Source organism: Moschus berezovskii, chromosome 21, assembly GCF_049115385.1.
Source record: "Moschus berezovskii isolate FMDL1 chromosome 21, NW_MosBer_1.0, whole genome shotgun sequence".
Classification (NCBI taxonomy): Eukaryota; Metazoa; Chordata; class Mammalia; order Artiodactyla; family Moschidae; genus Moschus; species Moschus berezovskii.
The window spans coordinates 14,552,716-14,578,379 of NC_142480.1; the positions used below are offsets into that span (position 1 = coordinate 14,552,716).

The following is a 25,664-nucleotide window of genomic DNA, read 5'->3' on the forward strand; positions in this document are numbered from 1 at the left end:
AAGCGGGGAAATTCTGTGAAAAAGAAAATAAGCATATTAAATAAAGCCTCTATAGACTATAAAAGTCATGAAGCAACAGTTAACATATACTGCATACCCTGTCCCCAACTTTATAAATGCTGATAAAGAAGTATGTGTAGGAAGTAGACGCTGAGTAAAGCTTGATGTAAAATACATATACTAAAAGTAGCAGATGCAAAAGGGATAACCAAACAAAGAAACAGGAAGATGGGGAAGCTAAGCCCAGAACAAACAGGCGCAAATAAAAAGTGCTTCAGCTAGCCTCACGAGGAAGTTAGTCTCAATATGATAACATGACTAATTCAGTTTTTGAATAAAGTCATTCACCTTAACCAAAAATAACCACTCAGAGGCAGAGAATAGCTACAGACTAAAAGAGACAGAACCTCTTTGTAGACACAGGCAACTTGGAAGCAAGAACCCTTCCGGATGGGATAGGAACAAGTAGCCAGGAACACTGTAATATAAAATCAGACCTATACATCTCTTTGATAATCAGATGTCTGATGTATGCAGTCCAACAAAGAGCTCATAGTAATCCAGGGTCCACATTATTTGGCATATGGGAACTGACCTGATGGTGGTGCGGAGAGGAATCTTCGAGGACATACAGCTGCTATCAAAGATTCTGCAAAATAAACAGCAAAAGTAAAGAAGCACACTCTTTTTATTGTTTCTTGAGATTTTTCTGAAATATCATCAGGGTATTTAACAAGCTTTTCATTGGTTCATGATATGAAATGGTTGTTGTTTTAAAATATATAGGATCAGGCTCTAACGAACCACAGCTAGCTAATATATTTATAAAAGTTACAAAGAATATCGTAAAATTCAGTGCTTAGAGTTTAGTGTGGAAACTAAACACTATTATTCCAAACTTAAATGTACATTCTACAGTGATAATCCAGAATCTATAATCAGATCCACAGTAATATAGGTCATACATAACGGATGTCGTCTGAAAATGCACAAATAACCTCAAAGTGCAGGCATGTATCAAGAGCAATTTCCCCATGAGACTTATCAATTGAGGGCGTTATATTGTCACTTCCAGGCTCTGGCAAGACTGACTGGCCAGTAACTAAGGGGAGGAACTCTGTGGGGCAACTGGAGGAGCTCAGAAGCCTCCACTAGGCACCCTGGCAGAAAGTAGCCATGTCATCACCACCTCGCCCTTCTCCTTGTGCCTAGCTATCCCACTGCCATTTCTTGGCACTAGAACTTATTAACTAATTAGATTACCAGAAAGCCAAATCACAAGAGTAAAGTCTGCAGTGCAAATGAACAGGAATGGGACAAGTAAGTGGTCCTTAAGACAAAGAAAACTACATGGGTGGAAAGGGGACACTGGGCTGTCATTGCCCAGTGATGAAATCTCTTAAGGTACTACCTGGTAATGCTCACAGACTTTACTAGGAATTAACAGGGCACCTGTCACACGCTATAAACCATGTTCTTTCCAATATATGGGTCAAAACAGAAATTAGGTGATTTTCTAGAGCCCAGCCCATAGTATACATTCAACAGATACTTGTTGAGTGAATAATGAACACATTCCAAAATCACTTAAGGTAAAAGTCTCATAATTTGAGAACTGCTTGCAATGTTAAGCAAAATTGTGGATTTTAGAAGAGAACAAAATTATTTCCTTCACTGTTGCATTAACATTCTCCACATTTTTAAAAATTGGCATTATTTTCTATTTTTGTTCAACTGGCTTATATTACATTTTAAAATCCATTTTTTAGGTAGTAGCTATTGAAAGGTACCAAAGCTAAAATCATAAAATGTTATCCAATAGTTTGTACAGAGACCCAGTTTTTGCTATCTTTTCTGCCTGCCCATGGCCAAGGGCTCTGCAACTTCAATTCAGCACTTGACTTGTGGGAGGGATCCCACTATCCCCAGAGTAAGAGCTTCTTCCTATGCTAAAATTATCTTCTGTCCAAGATATCACACAGAAGGGCTTCCCTGGTAGCTCAGTTGGTAAAGAATCCGCCTGCACTACAGGAGACCACAGTTCAATCCTGGGTCAGGAAGATCTACTGGAGAAGAGATAGGTTACCCACTCCAGTGTTCTTAGGCTTCCCTGGTGGCTCAAGATGGTAAAGAATCCACCTGCAATGCAGGAGACCTGGGTTCAATCCCTGGGTTGGGAAGATCCACTGAACGGCTACCCACTCCAGTATTGTGGCCTGGAGAATTCCATGGATAGAGGAGCCTGACAAGTTACAATCCATGAGGTCAAAGAGATGGACACGACTGAGTGACTTTCACACAAGGTATCACAAGCCTGATTTCAACAGATTTCAGTGCTAAACGGAAAGCCTGACATCATTCCCCAGGGTAGTTTACAGACCTTCCTTGACAATCTCAAGGAAATTTACAGATTCCAAAACTGCTGAAATGCTGTTAAGTACAGGTCACTGATCTTTGGAAACCTAGACATGGCTACAAAACAATTAACACTAGTGATTTAATAAGGAGTAACAGTAAACAAAGCTACTGGTTAACTAACACAGTAATTACAGACTCTTAACGTATTTCTGTCTTCCCAATTTACCTCAGCTTACAATCAGCACATGTGGTTACTACTCTGTTACCAGTAAGAGGTGAAAAATAGGCTGAAGCGATGCTCTTTGTGTGTTCAGTTAAAGAAATCAAAGGCTGGTTTCTACTGGGATTCAGGCATCTTGCATCATAAATATGAACATCCCTGTAACAGGAGGAATAATTCTCAGTGTTATCACGGTACACACAGTAAGCCTCTACAATAGCATGGAACATAAATTAGACACTCAAATAAACACTACATTGAAGAACAGTTAAGACAGGCCCCTCTAATCTTCTGTATTAATTTTAAAAACAGGTATAGATTAAAAATTAGAAAAATTCCAAAATTATAGCATATATATGTAACCAGGTGGGTACAGAGAGACAAGATTCTAGCTGGTTTTCTCCTCTCCTCAAGAAAAAAGTTAACACAGACTAAGAAATTGTAGGTCTCATTTAACTTGTATTTTTTACAGATTTTCTTCTCAAAAGACTGAAGTAAATGCACGAGACCAAGGAAAATAAAAATGTATATTTGTTTCAATATTCTCACTATGTATTAAATCTAATTTTAAAGAATCACAAAAAAACTCAAAAAAAAAAAACCACCACCCTCAAATTAGCATAGAAAGGAAAATTATTTGGTCTGTGGGTATCACAAAAATGTCTTTGTCAATCAAACTAAAACATTATTCCTAATGTTAAAACATCTGTATCATAAAATTTTATGAAGAACATACCTTAATCCCGCAGTGATAAAATACTGTCTATGCACTGGGTGCACATGAACAGTTCTTATTTTGCTCAAAGAAGATTTGATAAGTCTCTCACAAGAAGTTCCAGGAGTCCTCCTATCCACTAGTGACATACTTCCATCCCAGTGACCTACTATTAAAGTGGAGGCATCTTCTGTCAAGAAGTCAAAGGATGAAAAGCTTCTTCTTTCATCTCTATATACCTAAGGATATAAGGAACAATCAACTTAAGTAATGCTCTTCTTTAAAAAAAAAAGCCAATGCATAAATTCTTTGTTAAAAAAGTAACACAACACTTTACCCCAAATATCTCATTTATACTCCCATCATCCCCACAAGAAGCACAGGACAAAATGGTCATCCTCTTTTGCAGAGATGGAATCAAAGGCACTGATCAACTCTAAGACTTGCCTGCAATCAAACAGCCCATCCACCCATGTTGGGGCTACATCCCAAATCTCTTAAATCCAATAAACCTCAGTTGCAGATCTACCCTGAAACTAACTAGGAAATAGATTGAATTTGAATTCGACTCAATTGAAATACAAATTGAAACTCAAAATGATATATGCACCCCAGTGTTCACAACAGCACTACCTACTAGCCAAGACATGGAAGCAACCTAAATGGTGCATCCACAGTGGAGTGGATAAAGAGGATGTGGTACATGTATATGATGGAACATTCAGCTTCAGTGAAAATCGCTCAGTCATGTCTGACTCTGTGACCCCATGGGCTATACAGTCCATGGAATTCTCCAGGCCAGAATACTGGAGTGGGGAGGCATTCCCTTCTCCAGGGGTTCTTTCCAACCCAGGGATCGAACCCAGGTCTCCCACACTTCAGGCAGATTCTTTACCATCTAAGCCACCATGAACACCCTGATGGAATCTCAGCCACAAAAAAGAACAAACTAATGCTATTTGCAGAAACATGGATGGACCTAGAGATTGTCATTCTGAGTGAAGTAAATCAGATACAGACAAATATCATATATTGCTTACATGTGGAACCTAAAAAAAAGGGTACAAATGAACTTATTTACAAAACAGAAGTAGAGTCATGAATGTAGAAAATAAACTGTTTCCCAGGAGATGGGGCGGTGGATAAACTGGGACTGACATATACACACTAATATATATAAAATAGATAACTAATAAGAACCTGCTATATAGCACATAGAACTGTACTCAATACTCTGTAAAGGTCTATATGGGAAAAGAATCTTAAAAAAAAAAAAAAGAGTGGATAATATGTATAACTGATTCACTGTGCTGTACACTTGAAACATAACACTGTAAATCCACTATACTCCAATAAAATTTTTTTTTAATTATATGGACAGTAATCACATCAGCAGTTTCCAGGGGCTTGGGAAAGAGGGCAGAACTAACTGCAGAGGGTCATGAGGTAATTTTTTCAGGTGATGGAAAGTTTCTATATCTTGATTGCAGTGGTGGTTACATAAGTTTGCCAAGATTCATAAAACTGCACACCTAAAATAGGTTAAGTTTTATAGTATGTACTGTATACCTCAATAAACCTGACTTTAAAAAAAATAAGTGGAGAACTTTGACAACTCAATACTGAAAGCACAGATAACCCAATTAAAAAACAGACAAAGATCCAAACAGACATTTCTTTAAATAATTATAATAATTACTAATAAGCAAATCCCCATCATGAACAACAGCCTTGTCATGGCAAAGGGGCTTGTTTAACTCAATGACACTATGAATGATGCTGTGCAGGGCCACCCAAGACAGACAGGTCACACTGAAGAGTCCTGACAAAATATGGTCCACTGGAGAAGGAAATGGCAACCCACTCCAGTATTCTTGTCAGGAGAACCTCATGAACAGTATAAAAAGGCAAAAAGGTAGAACACCAGAAGATGGACACCGCCCCCCTCCAAATCGGAAAGGGTCCAACATGCTATGAGAGAAGAGCAGAAGAGTAATAAGAAATTACTAATAGCTGCAAAAAGAATGAAGCGGCTGGGCCAAAGCAGAAAGGACGCTCAGTTTTGGATGTGTCTGGTGGTTAAAGTAAAGTCCAACACTATAAAGAACAGTATTGCATAGGAACCTGGAATGCTAGGTCCATGAATCAAGGTAAACTGGACACACTCAAACAGGAGATGGCAAGATTGATCTACACATTGAGAATCCCAAAAATGATGTTATTTACCCCCGACACCATTTTACTAGACCACAAACCAGGAGCCTAAAGCTTTAGTTACTGACACCTCTGCCTCCACTTCAAGACGTCTGACAGCTGTCTGTTGACAGAATTAAGTCTGCACGGGGGTTTGATTTGGCTATTTTTTCCCCCCTTAATTTCTTTTTACAGTTTTACTGAGATATAGTATTTCCTATACCATAAACTTCACTCTCACCATGTTTTTTAAACTATGACTTAGTTCACAACACTGACATACTAGATTTTTTTAAAAAAATCTTAGGACAACTTAGGAATCAATGAACTAAAATAGACAGGAATGGGCAAATTTAATTCAGATGACCACTGTATCTGCTACTGTGGGCAAGAATCCCTTAGAAGAAAAGGAGTAGCCCTCATAGTCAACAAAAGAGTCCAAAATGCAGTACTTGGGTACAATCTCAAAAATCAAAGAATCATCATGGTGCATTTCCAAGGCAAAGCATTCAGCATCACAATAATCCAAGTCTATGCCCCAACCACTTATGCCAAAGAAGCAGAACAGTTCTATGAAAACCTACAAGAACTTGTAGATTTGACACCAAATAAAAAAAAAATTGTCCTTTTCATTGTACAGTACTGGAATGCAAAAGTAGGAAGTCAAGAGATACCTGGAGTAACAAGCAAGTTTGGCCTTGGAGTACAAAATGAAGCAGCGCAAGGCTAATAAGAGTTTTGCCAAGAGAATGCACTGGTCATAGCAAACACCCTCTTCCAACAATACAATAGACCACTCTACACATGGACATCACCAGGTAGTCAATATTGCAATCAGACTGATTATATTTTTTGCAGACAAAGATGAAGAAGCTCTATATAGTCAGCAAAACAAGACCTGGAGCTGTGGCTCAGATCATCAGTTCCTTATTGCAAAATTCAGACTTAAAGTGAAGAAAGTAGGGAAAACCACTAGACCATTCAGGTATGATCCAAATAAATCCCGTATGATTATACAGGGGAGGTGAAGAACAGATTCAAGGTATTTCATCTGGTAGACAGAGTGCCATAGTTCTTCAAACTATGGACAGAGGTTTGTAACACTATACAGGAGGCAGTGACCAAAACCATCCAAAGAAAAAGAAATGCAAAAAGGCAAAATTGTTGTCTGAGGAGGCTTTACATATAGCTGAGGAAAGAAGGGACGCGAAAAGCAAGGAAGAAAGGGAAAGATATACCCAACTGAATGCAGAGTTCCAGAGAACAGCAAGGAAAGATAAAAAGGCCTTTTTAAATGAACAATGCAAAGAAGTAGAGGAAACCAAGAGAATAGGAAAAACTAAAGATCTCTTCGAGAAAACTGAAGATATCAATGGAACATTTCATTCAAGGATGGGCAAAATAAAGGACGGAAGCAATACAGACCTAACGGAAGCAGAAGAGATTAAGACGAGGTGGTAAGAATACACAGAAGAACTGTACAAAAAAAAGTCTTAATGACCCAGGTAACCAAAATGGTATGGTCACTCACCTAGAGCCAGACATCCTAGTATGTGAAGTCAAGCGGCCTGAGGAAGCATTACTTACAAACAAGCTAGTGGAGGTGACAGAATTTCAGCTAAGTTATTTAAAATCCTAAATGATGATGTTAAAGTGTTACACTCAATATGTCAGCAAATTTGGAAAATATGTCAGCAGTGACCACAGGACTGGAAAAGGTTAGTTTTCATTCCAATCCCAAAGAAGAGCAATGACAAAGAATGTTCAGACTACTGTACAATTGCACTCATTTCACATGCTAGTCAAGTTATGCTCAAAATCCTTCAAGCTAGGCTTCAGTAGTATATGAATAGAGAACTTTCAGATGTACAAGCTGGGTTTAGAAAAGGCAGAGGAACCAGAGATCAAATTGCCAACATGTTCTTAAGAGTCCCTTGGACTGCAAGGAGATCCAATCAGTCCATTCTAAAGGAGATCAATCCTGGGTGTTCATTGGAAGGACTGATGCTAAAGCTGAAACTCCAATACTTTGGCCACCTCATGCAAAGAGTTGACTCACTGGAAAAGACTCTGATGCTGGGAAGGATTGGGGGTGGAAGGAGACGGGGACGACAAAGAATGAGATGGCTGGATGGCATCACCGACTCGATGGACATGGGTTTGAGTGTACTCCAGGAGTTGGTGATAGACAGGGAGGCCTGGCGTGCTGTGATTCATGGGGTCGCAAAGAGTCGGTCACGACTGAGCGACTGAACTGAACTGGATCATACAGAAAGCAAGGGAATTCCAAAAAAACAACTACTTCTGTTTCACTGACCACACTGAAGTCTTTGACTGTTTGGATCACAACAAACTATGGAAAATTCTTAGAGAGATGGTTTCTCTCCTGAGAAAACTGTATGACGGTCAAGAAGCAACAGAAAGAACCAGTAAGAACAGTAAGCAACAGTAAGAACAAGACATGGAACAACTTACTGGTTCCAAATTAGGAAAGGAGTATATGAAAAGGCTTATACTGTCACCCTACTTTTTTAACTTATATGCGGAGTATATCATGCGAAATGCCAGACTGGATGAAGCACAAGCTGGAATCAAGATAGCCAGGAGAAATATCAATAACCTCAGATATGCAGATAATACCATTCTAATGGCAGAAAGTAAAAAGGAACTAACAAACCTCTTGACGAGGCTGAAAGAGGAGAGTGAAAAAGCTGGCCTGAAATTCAACATTCAAAACTCTATCCAGTCCCATCACTTCATGGCAAGTAGAAGGGGAAAAAGTGGAAGGAGTGACAGATTGTATTTACTTGGCCTCCAAAATCACTGTAGACGATGATAGCGGCCATAAATTTAAAAGATGCTTGCTCCTTGAAAGGAAAGCTATGACAAACCTAGACAGCACATTACAAAGCAGAGACATCAGTTGGCTGATAAAGATCTCTATATAGTCAAAGATATGGTTTTTCCAGTAATCATGTACAAATGTGAGAGCTGGACCATAAAGAAGGCTGAGTACTGAAGAACTGATGCTTTCAAACTGTGGTACTGGAGAAGACTTTTGGGAATCCCTTAGACTGCAAGGAAATCAAATCAGTGAATCCAAAAGGAAATCAACCCTGTATATATTTATTGGAAGGACTGATGCTAAAGCAGAAGCTCCAATACTTTGGCCATCTGATGCAAAGAGATGACTCACTGGAAAAGATCCTGATTCTGGGAAAGACTGAAGGTTGGACAGGGTGGACTGCAAAGAGATCAAACCAGTCCATCCTAAAGGAAATCAGTCCTGAATATTCATTGGAAAGACTGATGCTGAAGCTGAAGCTCCAAATCTTTGGCCACCTGATGTGAAGAACAGACTCACTAGAAAAGACCCTGATGCTAGGAAAGATCAAAGGCGGGAGAAGGGGACGACAGAGGATGAGAAGGTTGGATGGCATCACTGACTCAAGGGACATGAGTTTGAGTAAGTTCCAGGAGTTGGTGATGGACAGGGAAGACTGGCATGCTGCAGTCCATGGGGTCACAAAGAGTTGGACACAAGTGAGCAACTGAACTGAACTATTACTCAATACCATTGTATCACGATTGATCAACGTAAAAATAATAGAATTCTCCATCACCAAAGCTACCATTTAATAAGAAAACCTGTAATCACTTTTTAAAATCCAGATACATATCAGAATTACAAATGCCTAGGTATTGCTTTTTTTATCCAAAGCTCCAGATATGTTTCTAATGAGCAACAGGACGATGTGATGATCTTTTACTTTCATCTAGTTTGTTTCCTTTTTCCTTCATACTCAGTGCTCCATTTCATTCAGTTTAGGTTTTCCAATTTCTCCATTTTTTTTAATGTTCTCTCTCAAGCCTTTATCAAGCATAGCAGAAAAACTTTTGTATACATATATATATATAAATGTTATGTAGAATACATGTATTTTAGAAAACTTATGAATTTTCACCTAACTAAAAAATTTATGACATTTTGATTCCACTTGTTTGACTTAGTATGAAGAGAATGCTAGATTTCTAATTTAAAAAAATAGATGCAACAAGTAACAAAGGTTTACTGTATAGCACAGGGACCTATAGTCAATATTTTTTAATAACCTATAATGGAAAGTAATCTGAAAAATATGTATATATGTATAACTGAATCACCTTGCTGCGCACCTGAAACATTGTAAGTCAACTATACTTCAATAAATGCATGCATTAAGAAAAACTCCTATAAGTAATTATGAATAATCTGTACACAGAACATTAGAGTAATTATAAAGACATCAGAATGTGTTAATTTTGAGTACTGGTTTACATAAAAAATTAAGGCATACATAAAATTAGATCAATTAAATTAGTATTTATGACGATAAAACATAAGTGACGATAATGTTTTCTTTATTGTTTCACACATAAAATTGCCCTTAAGTTAAAGGGTAGAAACCTACATCTAAACCATCCTAAACTTCACAAAGATTAAAATTCACATGGAAAAAGCGTTTAATTTATAAGAATTCTCAATGAGGAAATCTAATATGGTTAATAAGCAAATGTGAAAGTTCACTTGAAATGACATATTTGTTGTAAGCAGTAAGTAGCAGATATTTAAGTAGAAGACCAAATGTAATCACTGGGATCAAATATTGTATGGATTCCTCAGGCCTTTGGAAGCTTCTGGTCTACCCAACCAGAGATCAAATGGATTAGAAAACCTTCAAGGGGTAAAGGCTATTTATCTTGGTAGACTATCTTTGGGCAGATGGATATTCACAAGTATGAGCCTAACATCTTTCAACTATTCTTAAACAGACTTCAACTTAATCTGACCTCATAGGGGCTAGATTAGCCCAGGAAAAGACCTTATCCTTAACAGGTGGTTACGAATAAACCTGGCCTAAGATGTTCCAAATGAAACCGCCTGGGTGTCCATTTTTTGCCAGAGTACAATTTTATCACATCCAATTGCAATACTTCATTCTAACTTCACCAGATAAAAATAGCTGAGCTAATCTATTATCAGATATATATATGGCATGTTCAGTTCAGTTCAGTTCAGTTCAGTCGCTCAGTCGTGTCCGACTCTCCGCGACCCCATGAATCACAGCACGCCAGGCCTCCCTGTCCATCACCAACTCCCGGAGTACACTCAAACTCATGTCCACAGAGTCGGTGATGCCATCCAGCCATCTCATTCTCCGTCGTCCCCTTCTCCTCCCGCCCGCAACCTTTCCCAGCATGGCATGTAAGACATGATAAATCTTAGCTAGAAGACAAAAAAACAAATTTTATAGTTTTCTGTGATACATTAAGTGAGTTGGTAGACTGGCCATATGTTTTAGATATAATGTGCTATAGTACTATTTGTTATGTGATGAATCTCTAGTCTTTTCTGTCACATCTAAGAATCAGCCTCACAAAATCCATATCTGCAAAGGCTAGAAATAATAAACAAAAATATAATAATATTCTAATATTTTCCCTGAATAAAAGACAAGTTTTAAGCCTTAAAACAGAAGAACAGGTTATTGTCTTTAAAAGATTTTTGCAAAAATAAAAAATAAGAGCAAAAATCTATCATGTGTCAGGCTCTGTTTTAAGTACTTTATCTACATTAACTCACTTAATCCTCGTGACAATCCTGTAAGGTAAATATTATTACTGTTTCATTTCAAAGCTAAGGAAACTGAGACACAAAGAGGTAAAGGAACTTGCCAAGGTCACACAAATAGTACGAGATATGAATTTAGGCAGAATAGTTCTAAAGTCCCTGTTCCATACCATCTCATCCAGTCTGATGGTATAATAATCATTCATGTAGCATTTCATAAAGAATCTAGAATATCATCTAAGGTCAATATGTAAATACATTAACATTTACCTCTTCAAAAACAGCCCTGGAAAAATCCCCACAGCGTAACGTGCCATCATAGCTTAGTGACAGTAGGTGAGCCGGACTGGCAGGTGAGAAGTAAAGACAGCTGACCGGTTGACTATGGGGCTGAAAAAGATAAACTCCATCCTCTTTAGGTTGGTGAGTCTGGAAGAGAGTTAAAGGTGGGGAGAGAGACAAAACCTGGTGAGAAATAGTAATATATTCTATGTCATTAAGTCATTAAAATATTTTTGTCTGTATTATATTCAGTCTTTTCTCAGACTATTATTACACCCAACCTCCCAATCAGAAAGTCAGAACTAGAAACTCTATACTCTAAGTTATTTTACTAATTTTCAATCCAACAGAATTAAGTCTCATTTATTTTAAGTTTCCAGTTTTTTACCACAACTAGTTTTTCATAATGCAGAGGGGAAATTATTCTGCTTATTCTGACTTCATTTCATGAAATCCTCATGAAATGTGAGATTTACTTTTTATTTCACACACAGGATAATTCCTTCCTACTAAAATACATCAATGTTGCTTCTACTTTGCTTGCAAAGTATGCTTCTATATGAGTATATCATCTTGAACACAATTTTCGTAAGTTGTTTGGTTCTGGCACAAAATGATAATTTTTAAAATATTTTATCCTCTAAATACTCTGGTCACCTGATGCGAAGAACTGGCTCATTGGAAAAGATCCTAATGCTAGAAAAGATTGAGGGCAAGAGGAGAAGGGGGCAGTAGAGGATGAGATGGTTAGATAGCATCACTGACTCAATGGACTTGAGTTTGAGCAAACTCCAGGAGATATTAAAAGGACAGGGATGCCTGGCATGTTGCAGTCCATGGACTCATAAAGAGTTAGACACGACTTAGCAACTGAAAAAAAAAAAAAAATCCCCTAAATACCCCATGAAAAATGCATGTATTTGAATTTCTATAGTAATATTACTGCTTCTAAAGACTGTCCTTTCACTACTGGATTATCAAATCCAAAATCACCATGTTTCGAATTTCCATGCTACATTCCTATACCACATGTTATACTATGAACCAACAACTACCATCTCCAAGCCTACCTTAGTCTGCTCTGAAATACTCAAGCATTGTTTTCGTCTTTTTTATTCAAGTTTTTAAAGAGAAAAAAATTTTAAAGAAAAAAAAATTTTTTTTTAAAAGGAAAAAAATTACAATCACACAAACTCCTCCTCCTACCCAGAGTTAACCACTGTTAACACTTTGGCATATTTGTCCATAGCATATATTTGTTAGAAAAACAATACTCTCCAGACAAAAGTTCTGAAAAATCATTCAATACCCAAAATTGACCAAATTTATCACTGAAAGATTAAGCAATTATAGATGTCTTTACATGTAGTTACTTATATAGATAGAAGGATAGAGAAGAAATTTGGGGCGGGGGGGGCGGGTAGGGAAGGCCACTTTTAATAGTATTAAATTTAACTATATTTTAAAATAATAAAAGAAAAGCAAGCTGAAGGAATTTTTGAATTTCAAGTATTTCTTTACAAGAGTTATCTAAGAAGGAAAAAGTATAAAGCATAAAGCACTTACAGTCATTAAGCTTTATTTTTAAGTTTAACTATGGATGTCTCAATTTTAGATTTCTACTGATTGAAGACACTATTTCCCCCCGGCTCCAATCTCCCCCTTTTCCATCTCTATATTTATTTTTATTTTGTCCAGGTTAACAACATTCATATCCAGTTCTGTAACCATAATTCGTATTGCTGTTTAATATTAGTTCTTCATTTAAATGGATTCAATACTCATCATTGATTCTTCTGTCAAGCGTCTTCACTTCTGAATTCTTAATTTTGACTTACTTTTAACTGGCTGAGATTTTCTATCAAGCAGTTTTTCCAGATGAACTCACAGGTCTTGAATTTGAGTTTTTTCACATGTGAAAATACCTACCTGCTGCCTTTACATAAGAATAATATCTTGGACTCTCTATGTATTCCAGGCCACACTTCCTTCCCTCAGAACTCTGTAGATATTACATATAATGTTGTAGAAAACTAAAGCAAGCCTGGCTTCTCCCTTGAATATAATTTGTTTTTCCTACCTGAAGAATTCTTTGTCTAAGCTCCAAAGTTTCCGAGAACATGGCATACATTTTCAAATGTGCCAATCCAATTCTGGCTTTTCCCTTAAAACTTTTTTCATCTGTGTTTAAGATAACCTCAAATCTTTCCTTTAATATCAGTAATTTTTTTTTAATTTAGAAAAAAATTTCTTAAAAAAAACTCACCATGGGGGAGAGGGTGACTGCTGTCTGATAAATTGATAGCAGAATTATATTTTTATGCTGAGTTCGCTCAGGGCTTACCATCAGGGCAGGCATAACACAATGGCTTCATGGCTGCAACATCTTTTGTTTACTAATATGGCAGACAATATTTTTCATTTACATTCTCTATGTTTTTTTCTAAGAAATTATCTGTTTTCCAAAGAGATTGAACCATCTTGAATTGCCATTGGCACTGTGTGAGAAATCTGGTTCCACCATATCGGTTTTTTTTTTTAAATAATTTAATGCCATTTATATTATAAACCATGAACTCCCCATCAAAAGACGGGAACTGCTTTTGTTAATTCATATATATATATGTGTGTGTGACTATCACTTTGCTATACACCTGAAACAAACACAACACTATAAATAAAATATAGTACAATATAAAATAAAAATAAGTAACAGATCTTTGGGGCTTTACACTGAGTTAGAGTTCCTATCAGAGGGATAGCAGCACCACAGCCGCACTGAATCCTCATGAAGGAGGCACACGAATGACTGGGTTACAAGAGTTACAGGAATGAGAGCTGCTCATTTCCCTTCAGCAATGTCTATTCTGTCCCTTCTGATTTATTAGTTTCACTGATTTTCAATTTGTTTCCTTAGTTTCGCTGTCTCCTTCATTCTGTTGTTTGTTATCTTATCTTTGAGCCTTATTTTACCAAAATTAATGCTGTTATTAACTTGCTCCACAGCATCACCGTCCAAAAGAACTTTCTGAGATGACAAAAAATGATATTGCATGCACTGTCCAATATGGTATCCACTATTCACGTGTGGCTACTGAGCACTTGAAATGTGCCTGGTAGAACTGAAGAAACTGAATTTTCTATTTACTTTAAAAATAAACACAGGGAACATTGCTTTTCAAAAGTTTGTTTTTTGCTTTATACCACTTCGCTCTTACAAAACACCTATGTTAACACCTATTTTCACTAACTGAAGGGAATCCAAAAAGGATTTTCGTTTTTATGAGAAAAGGTGAAAAATGAACACAGTATTCAGCATTTGTTTTGCAGGAAGCTGTTACAGAGGCAGTGCACCCCAAGCAGCAAGAGTGGCACCACCAAGCTCTGTCCCAGGGAACTTACACTCAGGATCTCAGCATGAAGCCGCTCTTAGCTCTGAACTGTGTCTGACAGCATCTGTACTTTATCTTGATTTATTCTGTGCATTTACTAGCAAGACACCTTAAGGTAATTGCTTCTTGCATTACACCATTTGAGCTTACAAACTGTTTCATAGTAATACTCTACTGTTGGATAAGATGGAGAAGGAAATGGCAACCTACTCCAGTATTCTTGCCTGGAAAATCCCATGGAAGGAGGAACCTGGCAGGCTACAGTCCATGGGGTCACAAAGAGTCGGACACGACTGAGTGACTTCACTTTCACTTTGGATAAGGAGGGAAACCTGTAGTCCAAATTTCATTTCAGTCCAAAAATACCAAGTTAAGTGTGCATCTAACGACTTCAAACCAAAATGAGTCCAGGACCAGTTTGTTTTGAGCCTAGAAATGACTGTCTGTACACAGCGGATTGGAATATGAAAACTGAAAGTACAAGCACCAGTAAAGATGACTATAGTAATCCCAAAAAAGAAAACGGAGCCCTCACTAATCTGCTGTTAGCCAGGATAGGAAACTGAGGGCAAAATCATTAAAGGATTTTACTAGACATAAGGAATGAAGGGACAACTTAACTCTTCCATGGCTTCCTCTTTCTTTTAGGATAAAAAGCAAAATTTTCAACAAAATTTATAAAGATATACATCTGACCTCTTCCTACCTCTGTATTTCCCTCCCTACTACACTCATCCCTTCCATCTATGCCTTTGTTGTCCATGTTCCAGCCACACAGCATTTTTTCAGGTCTCTTAATGTATCAAGCCGGCACCCCACTGCCTCAGGTCCTTGACATACTGTTCCTCTTGCCTGAAATGCTCTTTTCCCCTTTTCCTGGTTTATTCCTACTTAGCTTTCAAATTTCAACTCAATTCTCCCTTCTTCAGGGAAGCCTTCCCTGATCCTCCAAATTAGGCCCGTCTACCTGTTACGTGATAATTCCACTCCTCCTTCACTCCATTAATCACAGTATATAATTCACTCCACTTATCAAACATATAATCACTTCATTCATGCTCCTTTTGCCACTAAATTCCAAACCCTATGAGAACATGGACAGTCTTTCCTCACAAATATGGCTGGGGCATCATTCAGTTCAGTTCAGTCGCTCAGTTGTGTCCGACTCTCCGCGACCCCAGGAATCACAGCACGCCAGGCCTCCTTGTCCATCACCAACTCCCGGAGTTCACTCAAACTCATGTCCACAGAGTCGGTGATGCCATCCAGCCATCTCATTCTCGGTCGTCCCCTTCTCCTCCCGCCCCCAACCTTTCCCAGCATCAGAGTCTTTTCCAGTGAGTCAACTCGTCGCATGAGGTGGCCAAAGTATTGCAGTTTCAGCTTTAGCATCAGTCCTTCCAATGAACACCCAGGATTGATCTCCTTTAGAATGGACTGGTTGGATCTCCTTGCAGTCCAAGGGACTCTCAAGAGTCTTCTCCAACACCACAGTTCAAAGCATCAATTCTTCGGCAATCAGCTTTCTTCACAGTCCAACTCTCATCAGAAGAGTACTTAACACAAAACACTCAGTAAGTGTGGAATGAATGAATGGGTACATGGGTGACCAAATGAATGACAACACAACTTTTGACCTTAGGCAAGACTAGGAATCTCACAAACAGTTAAGTGGAAAACTGAGGGAATACCAAGGCACCAAGGCAATTCAATGCGGTAAAGGAGTCTTTTCACAAACAGTGCTGGGACAACTGGATATACACATATAAAAAGATGAACTGGGGCCCTTACCTCAGAGCATATACAAAAATAATTCAAAGATTATAATAATAATAATAACTCAAGATGGATCAGTGAACTAAATGTGAAAGCTTAAACTATAAAATTTTTATAAAAATACATAGGAGGAAAACTTCCTGACTTTGGGCTACACGGAAGATTTCTTAGATGACACCAAAACCACAAGCCATTAAAAATTTCATAAATTGGACCTCATCAAAACTTTGGCACTTCAATAGCATTAAGAAAATGAAAAGACAAGAAGAAATATTTGTAAATCAAGTATCTGATAAGGATGCACATCTAGAGTATACAAGGAACTCTTACAACTCTACAAGAAAACAAACAATCCAAAAAAAAAAATTGACAAAAGATCTGAATAGACATTTCACCAAAGACATCCAAATGGCAGGATAAGAGCCTCAACATCATTATTCATTAGACAAATGCAAATCAAAACCACAGGGAGATAAAACTTCACTAGGAAGATACACCCACTTGAAAGACTATAATCAGAAAGACACAATAATAAATGTTGGTGAGCATGGAGAAAAATGGAATCTTCATACATTGCTGGTGGGAATAGAAGATGGTGCAAACCCTTTGGAAAGCAGTTTGGCAGTTCCTCAAATGTTAACCAGTTTCCATATGACCTAGCAATTCTATTCCCAGGTACCCACTCAAAAGAAAGGGGAACACATTTCCACACAAAAATGTGTACACAAATACTTAAAATCGAATTATTCAGAACAGCCAGGAAGTGGAAACAACCCAAATGTCTACCAAGTGATAAATGCATAAACAAAATGTTGTATAATCAAACAAGGAAATACTATTCAACAATAAAAGACAGAGGCGCTGATAGATTAGCATCATGTTATAGTAACACAGAGACACCTTAAAACCATACTAAAAGAAAAACACCAACATAAAAGACCATGTAGTCTATGATTCTATTTATATGAAATTTATCTAAAAAATGCAAATTTGTAGATATTTGCCCAGGGGTAAGGGCAGAAACAGGGATTAAATGTAAATAGCCATGAGGAATCTTACAGGAATGATGAAAATGTTCTAAAACTGAATTATGATGATAGTTACACAACTCAATAAACTTACTAAAAATCATTAAATCGTATATTTTATATGTGTAGATTTTATAAAATATGAATTATACCTCAACAAAACTAATTTAAAAAACAAAAACTAGGGGAGGACTCCCCTGGCTGTCCAGTGGCTAAGATGCTCCACTCCCTGTGCAGGATGCTCAGGTTTGTTCCCTGGTCAGGAAACCAGATTCCACATGCCAAAACTAAGAGTTCACATGTTTCAACCAAAGATCCCGCGTTCCACAGCTAAGATCAAAGAACCCATGTGCCACAACTAAGACTGAGCACAGTTAAATAATAAGTATTTTTTTAAAAAACTAAGGAAGTTGGCGAGTGAGAACAGGATAGCTTAGACACTGGCTTTAGACTTGCTCAGTCTGTTGAGACAACCAGGTGCCCTGAAAAACTAGAAAGTTGATAAAAACACTGGACTGCAGACATCCAGTAAAAAAGATTTTTGGAGTCATCAGAAAAGACATGACAAATGGACTGTTCTCCATGTCTTCAACTCTGTGCTATATACCAACATCCACCTTGAAAAGATACTCACTTGACTATGCTAATTCTCTGTTTTTCCAAGTTCTTCAACAAATAGTCTATCCACTGTTTTCATTTCTTCTTATACTTCATACTTTTTTTTAATTTTACTTTTATTTATTTTTGGCTGCACTGGGTCTTCATTGCTGCATGCGGGTTTCTCTAGTGCAGTGAGTGAGGGATACTCTTAATTGGGATGCTCAAGCTTATCGCAGTGGCTTCTCTTGTTGCAGAGCACAGGCTCTAGGTACTCAGGCTTCAGTAGTTCTGGCTCACAGCCTTAGCTGCTCCACAGCATGTGGACTCTTCCTGGAATAGGGATCGAACCCGTGTTCCCTGCACTGGCACACAGATTCTTATCCACTGCACCACCTGGGAAGTCCCCTACCCCGTACTTTTTTAATCTCCTAAAAGTCTCTGATCCTTCCTTACCTTATTGTTGAAGCTATTCTCTCAACTCACTAATCATACCCTATGTCAAAACTAACATCCCTTTTCTCTGTTCCCATTCTTTTTGGAGGTGGTTTAGTCACTAAGTCATGTCCAACTCTTGTGACCCCATGGACTATAGCCCTCTAGGCTCCTCTGTCCATGGGATTCTCCAGGCAACAATACTGTAGTGGGTTGCCATTTCCTTCTCCAGGGGTTCTTTCCAACCCAGGAATCAAACCTGGGTCTCCTGCATTGCAGGTGGATTCTTTACCAACTGATCTACAAGGGAAGCCACCCATACTTCTTAACTCCTCTGAAAAAAAGCCCTGTCAGACTCCCATGCTTGAAATTCATCTCTTAGCTTATACAACCTTATACTATTTCTGGTCCTCATCCCACTTTCCTGCTCTGTTTTCTTTACCAAATCCTTTCGCCTCCTACCCCTACTAACATGGTATCAAAATAAGCAAGAACCTATGCACTCAAAATAAAAGAGAACTTGGTTTTTATCTCTTCTCTTCTCACAAAATTCATTTTATTTATTAACCCCAACCCTTGACAAGTCACAATGGCTTCTCCATCTCCATTAATTGTCCTTAAGGCATTTTTCATGTCTTTGTTCTACTTCTCCAATTAGAAAATACATTCAGGGCTTCCCTGGTGGCTCAGTGGTGATGAATATGCCTGCCAATGCAGGAGACATGGGTTCAATCTCTGATCCAGGAAGATCCCATATGCTGCAGAGCAACTAAGCCAATCTACTGAGCCTGTGCTCTAGAGCCCAGGAGCTACAACTACTGAGCCCATGTGCCACAGATACTGAAACCTGAGTGCCCAGAGCCCATGCTCTGCAACAAGACAAGCCACCGAAACAGGAAGCCTGAGCACCACAACTACAGAGAAGCCCCTGCTCACCGAGACTAAAGTCCAAATAGCAACGAAGACCCAACAAAGCCAAAAATAAATACATTCATTCAGAGAATATTAACTTGGCTTTCTTCAGTTTTGTAACCACTAAAAGCAATCAATGCAGCATTATATATACAATGAATGAAATTTAATATCAGTTTCTGACTCATCAAAAAAAAATAGGATCATCCTAAGAAGATCCTTGGGAAGATATTTTGATCCAGTTTGAAAATTATATTTTAAACATAATTAGAAAACTAAGAACTTGCTGTGATCTTTTCATATATACATTTAAAGCTGTAATAAAGTTTCCTGGCAGGCATTTATGCCCAGATGACTAATGATATTCAAGCTAAAAATGTTAGAAGTTTTATAAAGTAAATTTAAATCCCTCTAAGTTTCTAAAATTTGAAATCACAAACCACAAAACTATATATCTCAAGTAACATCTAGAAACACATGGCCCTAGGCTATTCTTTCACAGATTATTTCCTTTAGTTGAATTTCAGTAACTTCAAAAAATTAATAATAACTTACCAAATCCCAAAGTCCAACTTGCCCAGATTTGGCCCCAGCTGCCACCAAAGTTCTCATTTCCGATGGGTGGATGGCCATTGAGGAAACTGAGCCTTTGGTAACTTTACAGACAGTATCTTCACTAATGACCATGCCATTTAAATTGGCTTTGTAGCTGAGAACATTAAAAAGTTAAATTTTAGAAATAAAACCAAACTCAATGGTCAAAACAATAAAAGGTGATTAAAAAAAGAAAAGTCACAATAAATGTGGGAAAATATTCAACTTCTTGGCATCCAAGGAAATCAAATTAAACAACAGGTTACGATTTTTCACCCATAAAAGTTAGTTCAGTTCAGTTAAGTCACTCAGTCGTGTCCGACTCTCCGCGACCCCATGAATCACAGCACGCCAGGCCTCCCTGTCCATCACCAACTCCCGGAGTTCACTCAAACTCATGTCCATCGAGTCAGTGATGCCATCCAGCCATCTCATTCTCTGTTGTCCCCTTCTCCTCCTGCCCCCAATCCCTCCCAGCATCAGAGTCTTTTCCAATGAGTCAACTCGTCACATGAGGTGGCCAAAGTATTGGAGTTTCAGCTTTAGCATCAGTCCTTCCAAATGAACACCCAGGACTGATCTCCTTTAGAATGGACTGGTTGGATCTCCTTGCAGTCCAAGGGACTCTCAAGAGTCTTCTCCAGCACCACAGTTCATAAGCATCAATTCTTCGGCGATCAGCTTTCTTCACAGTCCAACTCTCACATCCATACATGACCACTGGAAAAACCATAGCCTTGACTAGTCATATATACTAACAGCAAAGTAAATTCATATAAGATTTTCAGAATTTAAAGAAAAAGATTTTGGAAAACAATTTGGCATGTCCTAAAGGGGGACCCAGATAACCACGATGGTGTGATCACTCACCTACAGCCAGACATCCTGGAATATGAAGTCAAGTGGGCCTTAGGAAGCATCACTACAAAGTTAATGGAGGTGATGGAATTCCAGTTGAGTTATTTCAAATCCTAAATGATGATGCTGTGAAAGTGCTGCACTCAATGCCAGCAAATTTGGAAAACTCAGCAGTGGCTACAGGACTGGAAAAGGTCAGTTTTCATTCCATCTCAAAGAAAGGCAATGCCAAAGAATGCTCAAACTACCACACAATTGCATTCATCTCACACACTAGTAAAGTAATGCTCAAATTTCTCCAAGCCAGGCTTCAGCAACACGTGAACCGTGAACTTCCAGACGTTCAAGCTGATTTTAGAAAAGGCAGAAGAACCAGAGATCAAATTGCCAACATCCGCTGGATCATGGAAAAAGCAAGAGAATACCAGAAAAACATATATTTCTGTTTTATTGACTATGCCAAAGCCTTTGACTGTGTGGATCACAACAAACTGTGGAAAATTCTGAAAGAGATGGGAATCCCAGACCACCTGACCTGCCTTTTGAGAAATCTGTATGCAGGTCAGGAAGCAACAATTAGAACTGGACATGGAACAACGGACTGGTTCCAAATAGGAAAAGGAGTATGTCAAGGCTGTATATTGTCACTCTGCTTATTTAACTTATGTGCCGAGTACATCATGCAAAATGCTGGGCTGGATGAAGCACAAGCTGGAATCAAGATTGCTGGGAGAAATATCAACAACCTCAGATATGCAGATGACAACACCCTTATGGCAGAAAGTGAAGAACTAAAGAGACTCTTGATTAAAGTGAAAGAGGACAGTAAAAAAGTTGGCTTAAGGCTCAACATTCGGAAGACTAACATCATGGCATCCAGTTCCATCACTTCATGGCAAATAGATGGGGAAACAGTGGAAACAGTGACTGACTTTGTTTTTTGGTTCCAAAATCACTGCAGATGGTGACTGCAGCCATGAAATTAAACGACACTTACTCCTTGGAAGGAAAGTTATGACCAACCTAGACAGCATATTAAAAAGCAGAGACATTACTTTGCCAGCAAAGGTCCCTCTAGTCAAGGCTATGGTTTTTCCAGTACTCATGTATGGATGTGCGAGTTGGACTGTGAAGAAAGCTGATCGTCGAAGAATTGATGCATTTGAACTGTGGTGCTGGAGAAGACTCTTGAGAGTCCCTTGGACTGCAAGGAGATCCAACCAGTCCATCCTAAAGGAGATCAATCCTGGGTGTACATTGGAAGGACTGATGTTGAAGCTGAAACTCCAATACTTTGGTCACCTGATGCAAAGAGGCTGACTAGTTTGAAAAGACCCTGATGATGGGAAAGATTGAAGGCAGGAGAAGAAGGGGACGACAGAAGATGAGATGGTTGGATGGCATCACTGACTCAATGGACATGAGTTTGGGTAAACTCCAGGAGTTGGTGATGGACAGGGAGGCCTGGTGTGCTGTGGTCCATTGGGTCACAAAGAGTTGGACACAACTGAGCGACTGAACTGAACTGAAAGGCTACAAAAACGTCCATAATGTTTGACCTCACTTCTGGAATCTATCCTAAGGAAATAATCCACTATGACAATATAAACTTCAATGATACACACATACAAACACTGAAAACTAAAAAGAAAACAACTCCAAATACCAAGAGGTTAAGCAAATTTCATCTACTGAATGAAATATTACTCAATTATCCCATAAATTTAAAGACTCTAGTAATATCCAACAACAATGTTAATAGAAAAGCATAATGCAAAATTGTACATATATTAAAATATAATGAAGCAAAAATGTATGTAATTATACTCGATTATTAAACACTGAACAAATATATATTATGTGCCATGCACTTTTCTGGTTATTGAGATAAAATCCATGCCTTCACGAAGCTTGTGTCCCAGTGGTTTTGTATATAATAATATTGAAAGGAAATGCACAAAATCAACAGTGGTTAGGGTAGAAACATGATGGATAATTCTTTTCACCTCATTTTCAAATTTCCTCTAATGGTATATAGTCTTTATAATTTAAAGATCTCAGGAAATGTAAAACAAAGGCAAGGGATTTTAACTCACCTTTTAATGCTAGATAATTCCTTCTCAGTGTTTTTACTTCTTGTCTGAAACAACGGAAGAAACCAAAGTACTAAATTAACATATGTACTGAAATTTGCTTAAAAGCTTGGGTTTACCCCCTCAAGTGATACCTTGCTCATTTCTGCCCAAGTCTGCAAAAATCCTTTAAATAGTTCATTGTCATCATCTCGATTTTCAGGAGTCATTTCTAAAGGCCCAGGAGGTATCAAAGGCTGTTATAAAAAAGAAAAAAAAAAACTTGGTTGTCACTCTGCCTTAGAATTCAAGCTTGAGGTTTTTCTTTACTTTCAATATCTACAACAGGGGGACATATAGTTAGCAATCAAAAATAGTTGTTCAATGAATGAATGCCAAGTATCCTGTAAAGTAAAAACATATATTATCTCATTTAACTCCCTTAATAATCCAGTGAATGAGATACCACATTTCAAAGACAGTGGAATGAGACAGAGAAGTTAATTTGTCCAAAGTTACACTGCCCATAAACAGAGTTGCTAGGAATTGATTTAGATCAGTTCAATTTCATTACTCAAAAGTTATTACTCTGTATCACTTTTTTATATCAGGGATTATAACCCACAAGTCATGAAATCATTTTAATATGTTATAACCAACAGTGTGTTTTATTGAATGAGAAAAGAATAGACCAGAAAATACAAAAGTACATCATATGTAGTATCATTTCACAAAAGGTTTGTTGTGTGTGTGTGTGTGTTAAATTTGTTGTGTGTGTGTGTGTGTGTGTGTGTTAAATTATTTCTTATCATGGATGCATAGAGGCTTCAAAAAATGAGCTACTCTCTCCATGGCAACTTAATTTTCAATTAGCTCTCAAAGCACCAGGCTAATGAGTGCTATCTTCCAAGTTATAATTAAGCACTTAGATATAAAGTATTAAAAACAGTAGATGCTCCTGAATAAAAAATAATCTTACTCAGACAATAAATTTGGTAAATAAAACTCTTTCCACTCACTGACAGCATAAATTAAACTACAGTATAGGACCCCGCATCATTATTATCACATATTATTATTAATACTACCATTTATTGCTTACTAAGTAATATAATACATTCAATATAATATAAGGACCTTTATCCCTCATAATACCCCTTGTGAGAGGTTTCTGTTATTGTTGCTATTTTAAAAATAGGGAAACTGGGGCTCAGAATGGCTAAGCAATTTACCCACAATCCGACATAGGTAAGTCTGCAGACATATATAATCCAGTCTTTCATAAGTTTGAAATCTTACTTATTAAACCGTATTAATTAGTTCAGTCGCTCAGTCGTGTCCCACTTTTTGCAACCCCATGAACCACAGCACGCCAGGCCTCCCTGTCCATCACCAACTCCAAGAATCCACCCAAACCCATGTCCACTGAGTCGGTGATGCCATCCAACCATATTAAACCATATAACAATCAAGTATTACATTACTGAAGTACAAATTAAACATACTTTACTGACTTTTTACTCTGCTTTCAAACACTTCAAATTTTTCAATACTGTATTGAGTTAATATATTGTATTTGCACTCTTTCTTACATTTTCATCTACTTCTAATATTGTCTGGGTTGGGGCTGCTGGCAATGGGACTCCTGAAGGATCAACTTTTAGTAATCGCATGGACCTTCTACATCCAGTTCCATTTTCTTTTTTCTTGGGCTTCTTCCTAAGGAGTGGAAGGAAAATCATGTTATACTCATAAAAGAGTTATATGTATTTATTACTACCAAGGAGGTAACTTCTAGTAATGTATCTCACACATACAGTCAAACACTGCAAAGATATATATACATACGTACACTAATTTTAATTAAAAGTTTGGAAACACGGTAACTGTTCACTATGGGGAGGTAAGGGGTATTAAATTAAGACATACATATCTAGTCAACTATTAAGCAGCCATAAAAAAGAATGAAGTAGATCTCTATATGCGATGACATGAACTCTAAGATATAAGAAGCAAAAGAGAAGGTACAGTATATGTTGAATATGGTTACATTTGCTTTTTTACAAAATATATACATGTACATTTGTTAACTGGTGAGATTACCAATGGAAGAATATCCATGAAAATATTAACAGTGGATTACTCTAGGAAGAAGGGTAGAGAACTAAGGTCTAAACTTAAAAAAAAAAAAACTTAACTATTTCACTGCATTTGCTTCCATATAGTTTACCTTGTAAAATCATAGCTATCTTACTTTTTATTATTTTTTCATTTAAAAAAGTAGTTCAGAGGCTTCCATGGTGACTCAGTGGTGGGGAATACACATGCCAACGCAGGGATAGAGGTTCAATCCCTGGTTTGGGAAGATTCCACCTGCTGTGGGGCAACTAAGCCTGTGTCCTGCAGCTACTAAAGCCTGTTAATTGCACTTACTGAACTCATGAACCAAGACTACTGAACCCACGCACTCCAAAATACATGCTCTGTAACAAGAGATAAAACAAAACAAAACCTGTGCACAGCAAAGACACAGCAGAGCCAATAAATGAATAAATAATAAATAAAATAAAAATAAAAAACCTCACAGAGATAAGATGCAACAATTATGAAATAAAAACAAT

General features: G+C 37.7%; 1 protein-coding gene across 5 annotated transcripts in view; it reads right to left on the minus strand.

Moving 5' to 3' along the window:
* Positions 1-25,664, minus strand: part of WDR76 (WD repeat domain 76) — a 54,627-nt gene that overhangs the window by 6,295 nt on the left and 22,668 nt on the right. For all 5 annotated transcript variants that reach the window (XM_088829459.1, XM_055418374.2, XM_055418369.2 and 2 more), the window contains 8 exons: positions 24,636-24,762; positions 23,199-23,300; positions 23,068-23,111; positions 20,075-20,228; positions 11,368-11,526; positions 3,315-3,532; positions 2,585-2,737; positions 596-649 (listed from right to left, as the gene is read on the minus strand). In XM_088829459.1, coding sequence (XP_088685585.1) covers positions 596-649; positions 2,585-2,737; positions 3,315-3,532; positions 11,368-11,526; positions 20,075-20,228; positions 23,068-23,111; positions 23,199-23,300; positions 24,636-24,762 — 1,011 coding nt within the window. The remainder of the gene's footprint in view (positions 1-595; positions 650-2,584; positions 2,738-3,314; positions 3,533-11,367; positions 11,527-20,074; positions 20,229-23,067; positions 23,112-23,198; positions 23,301-24,635; positions 24,763-25,664) is intronic.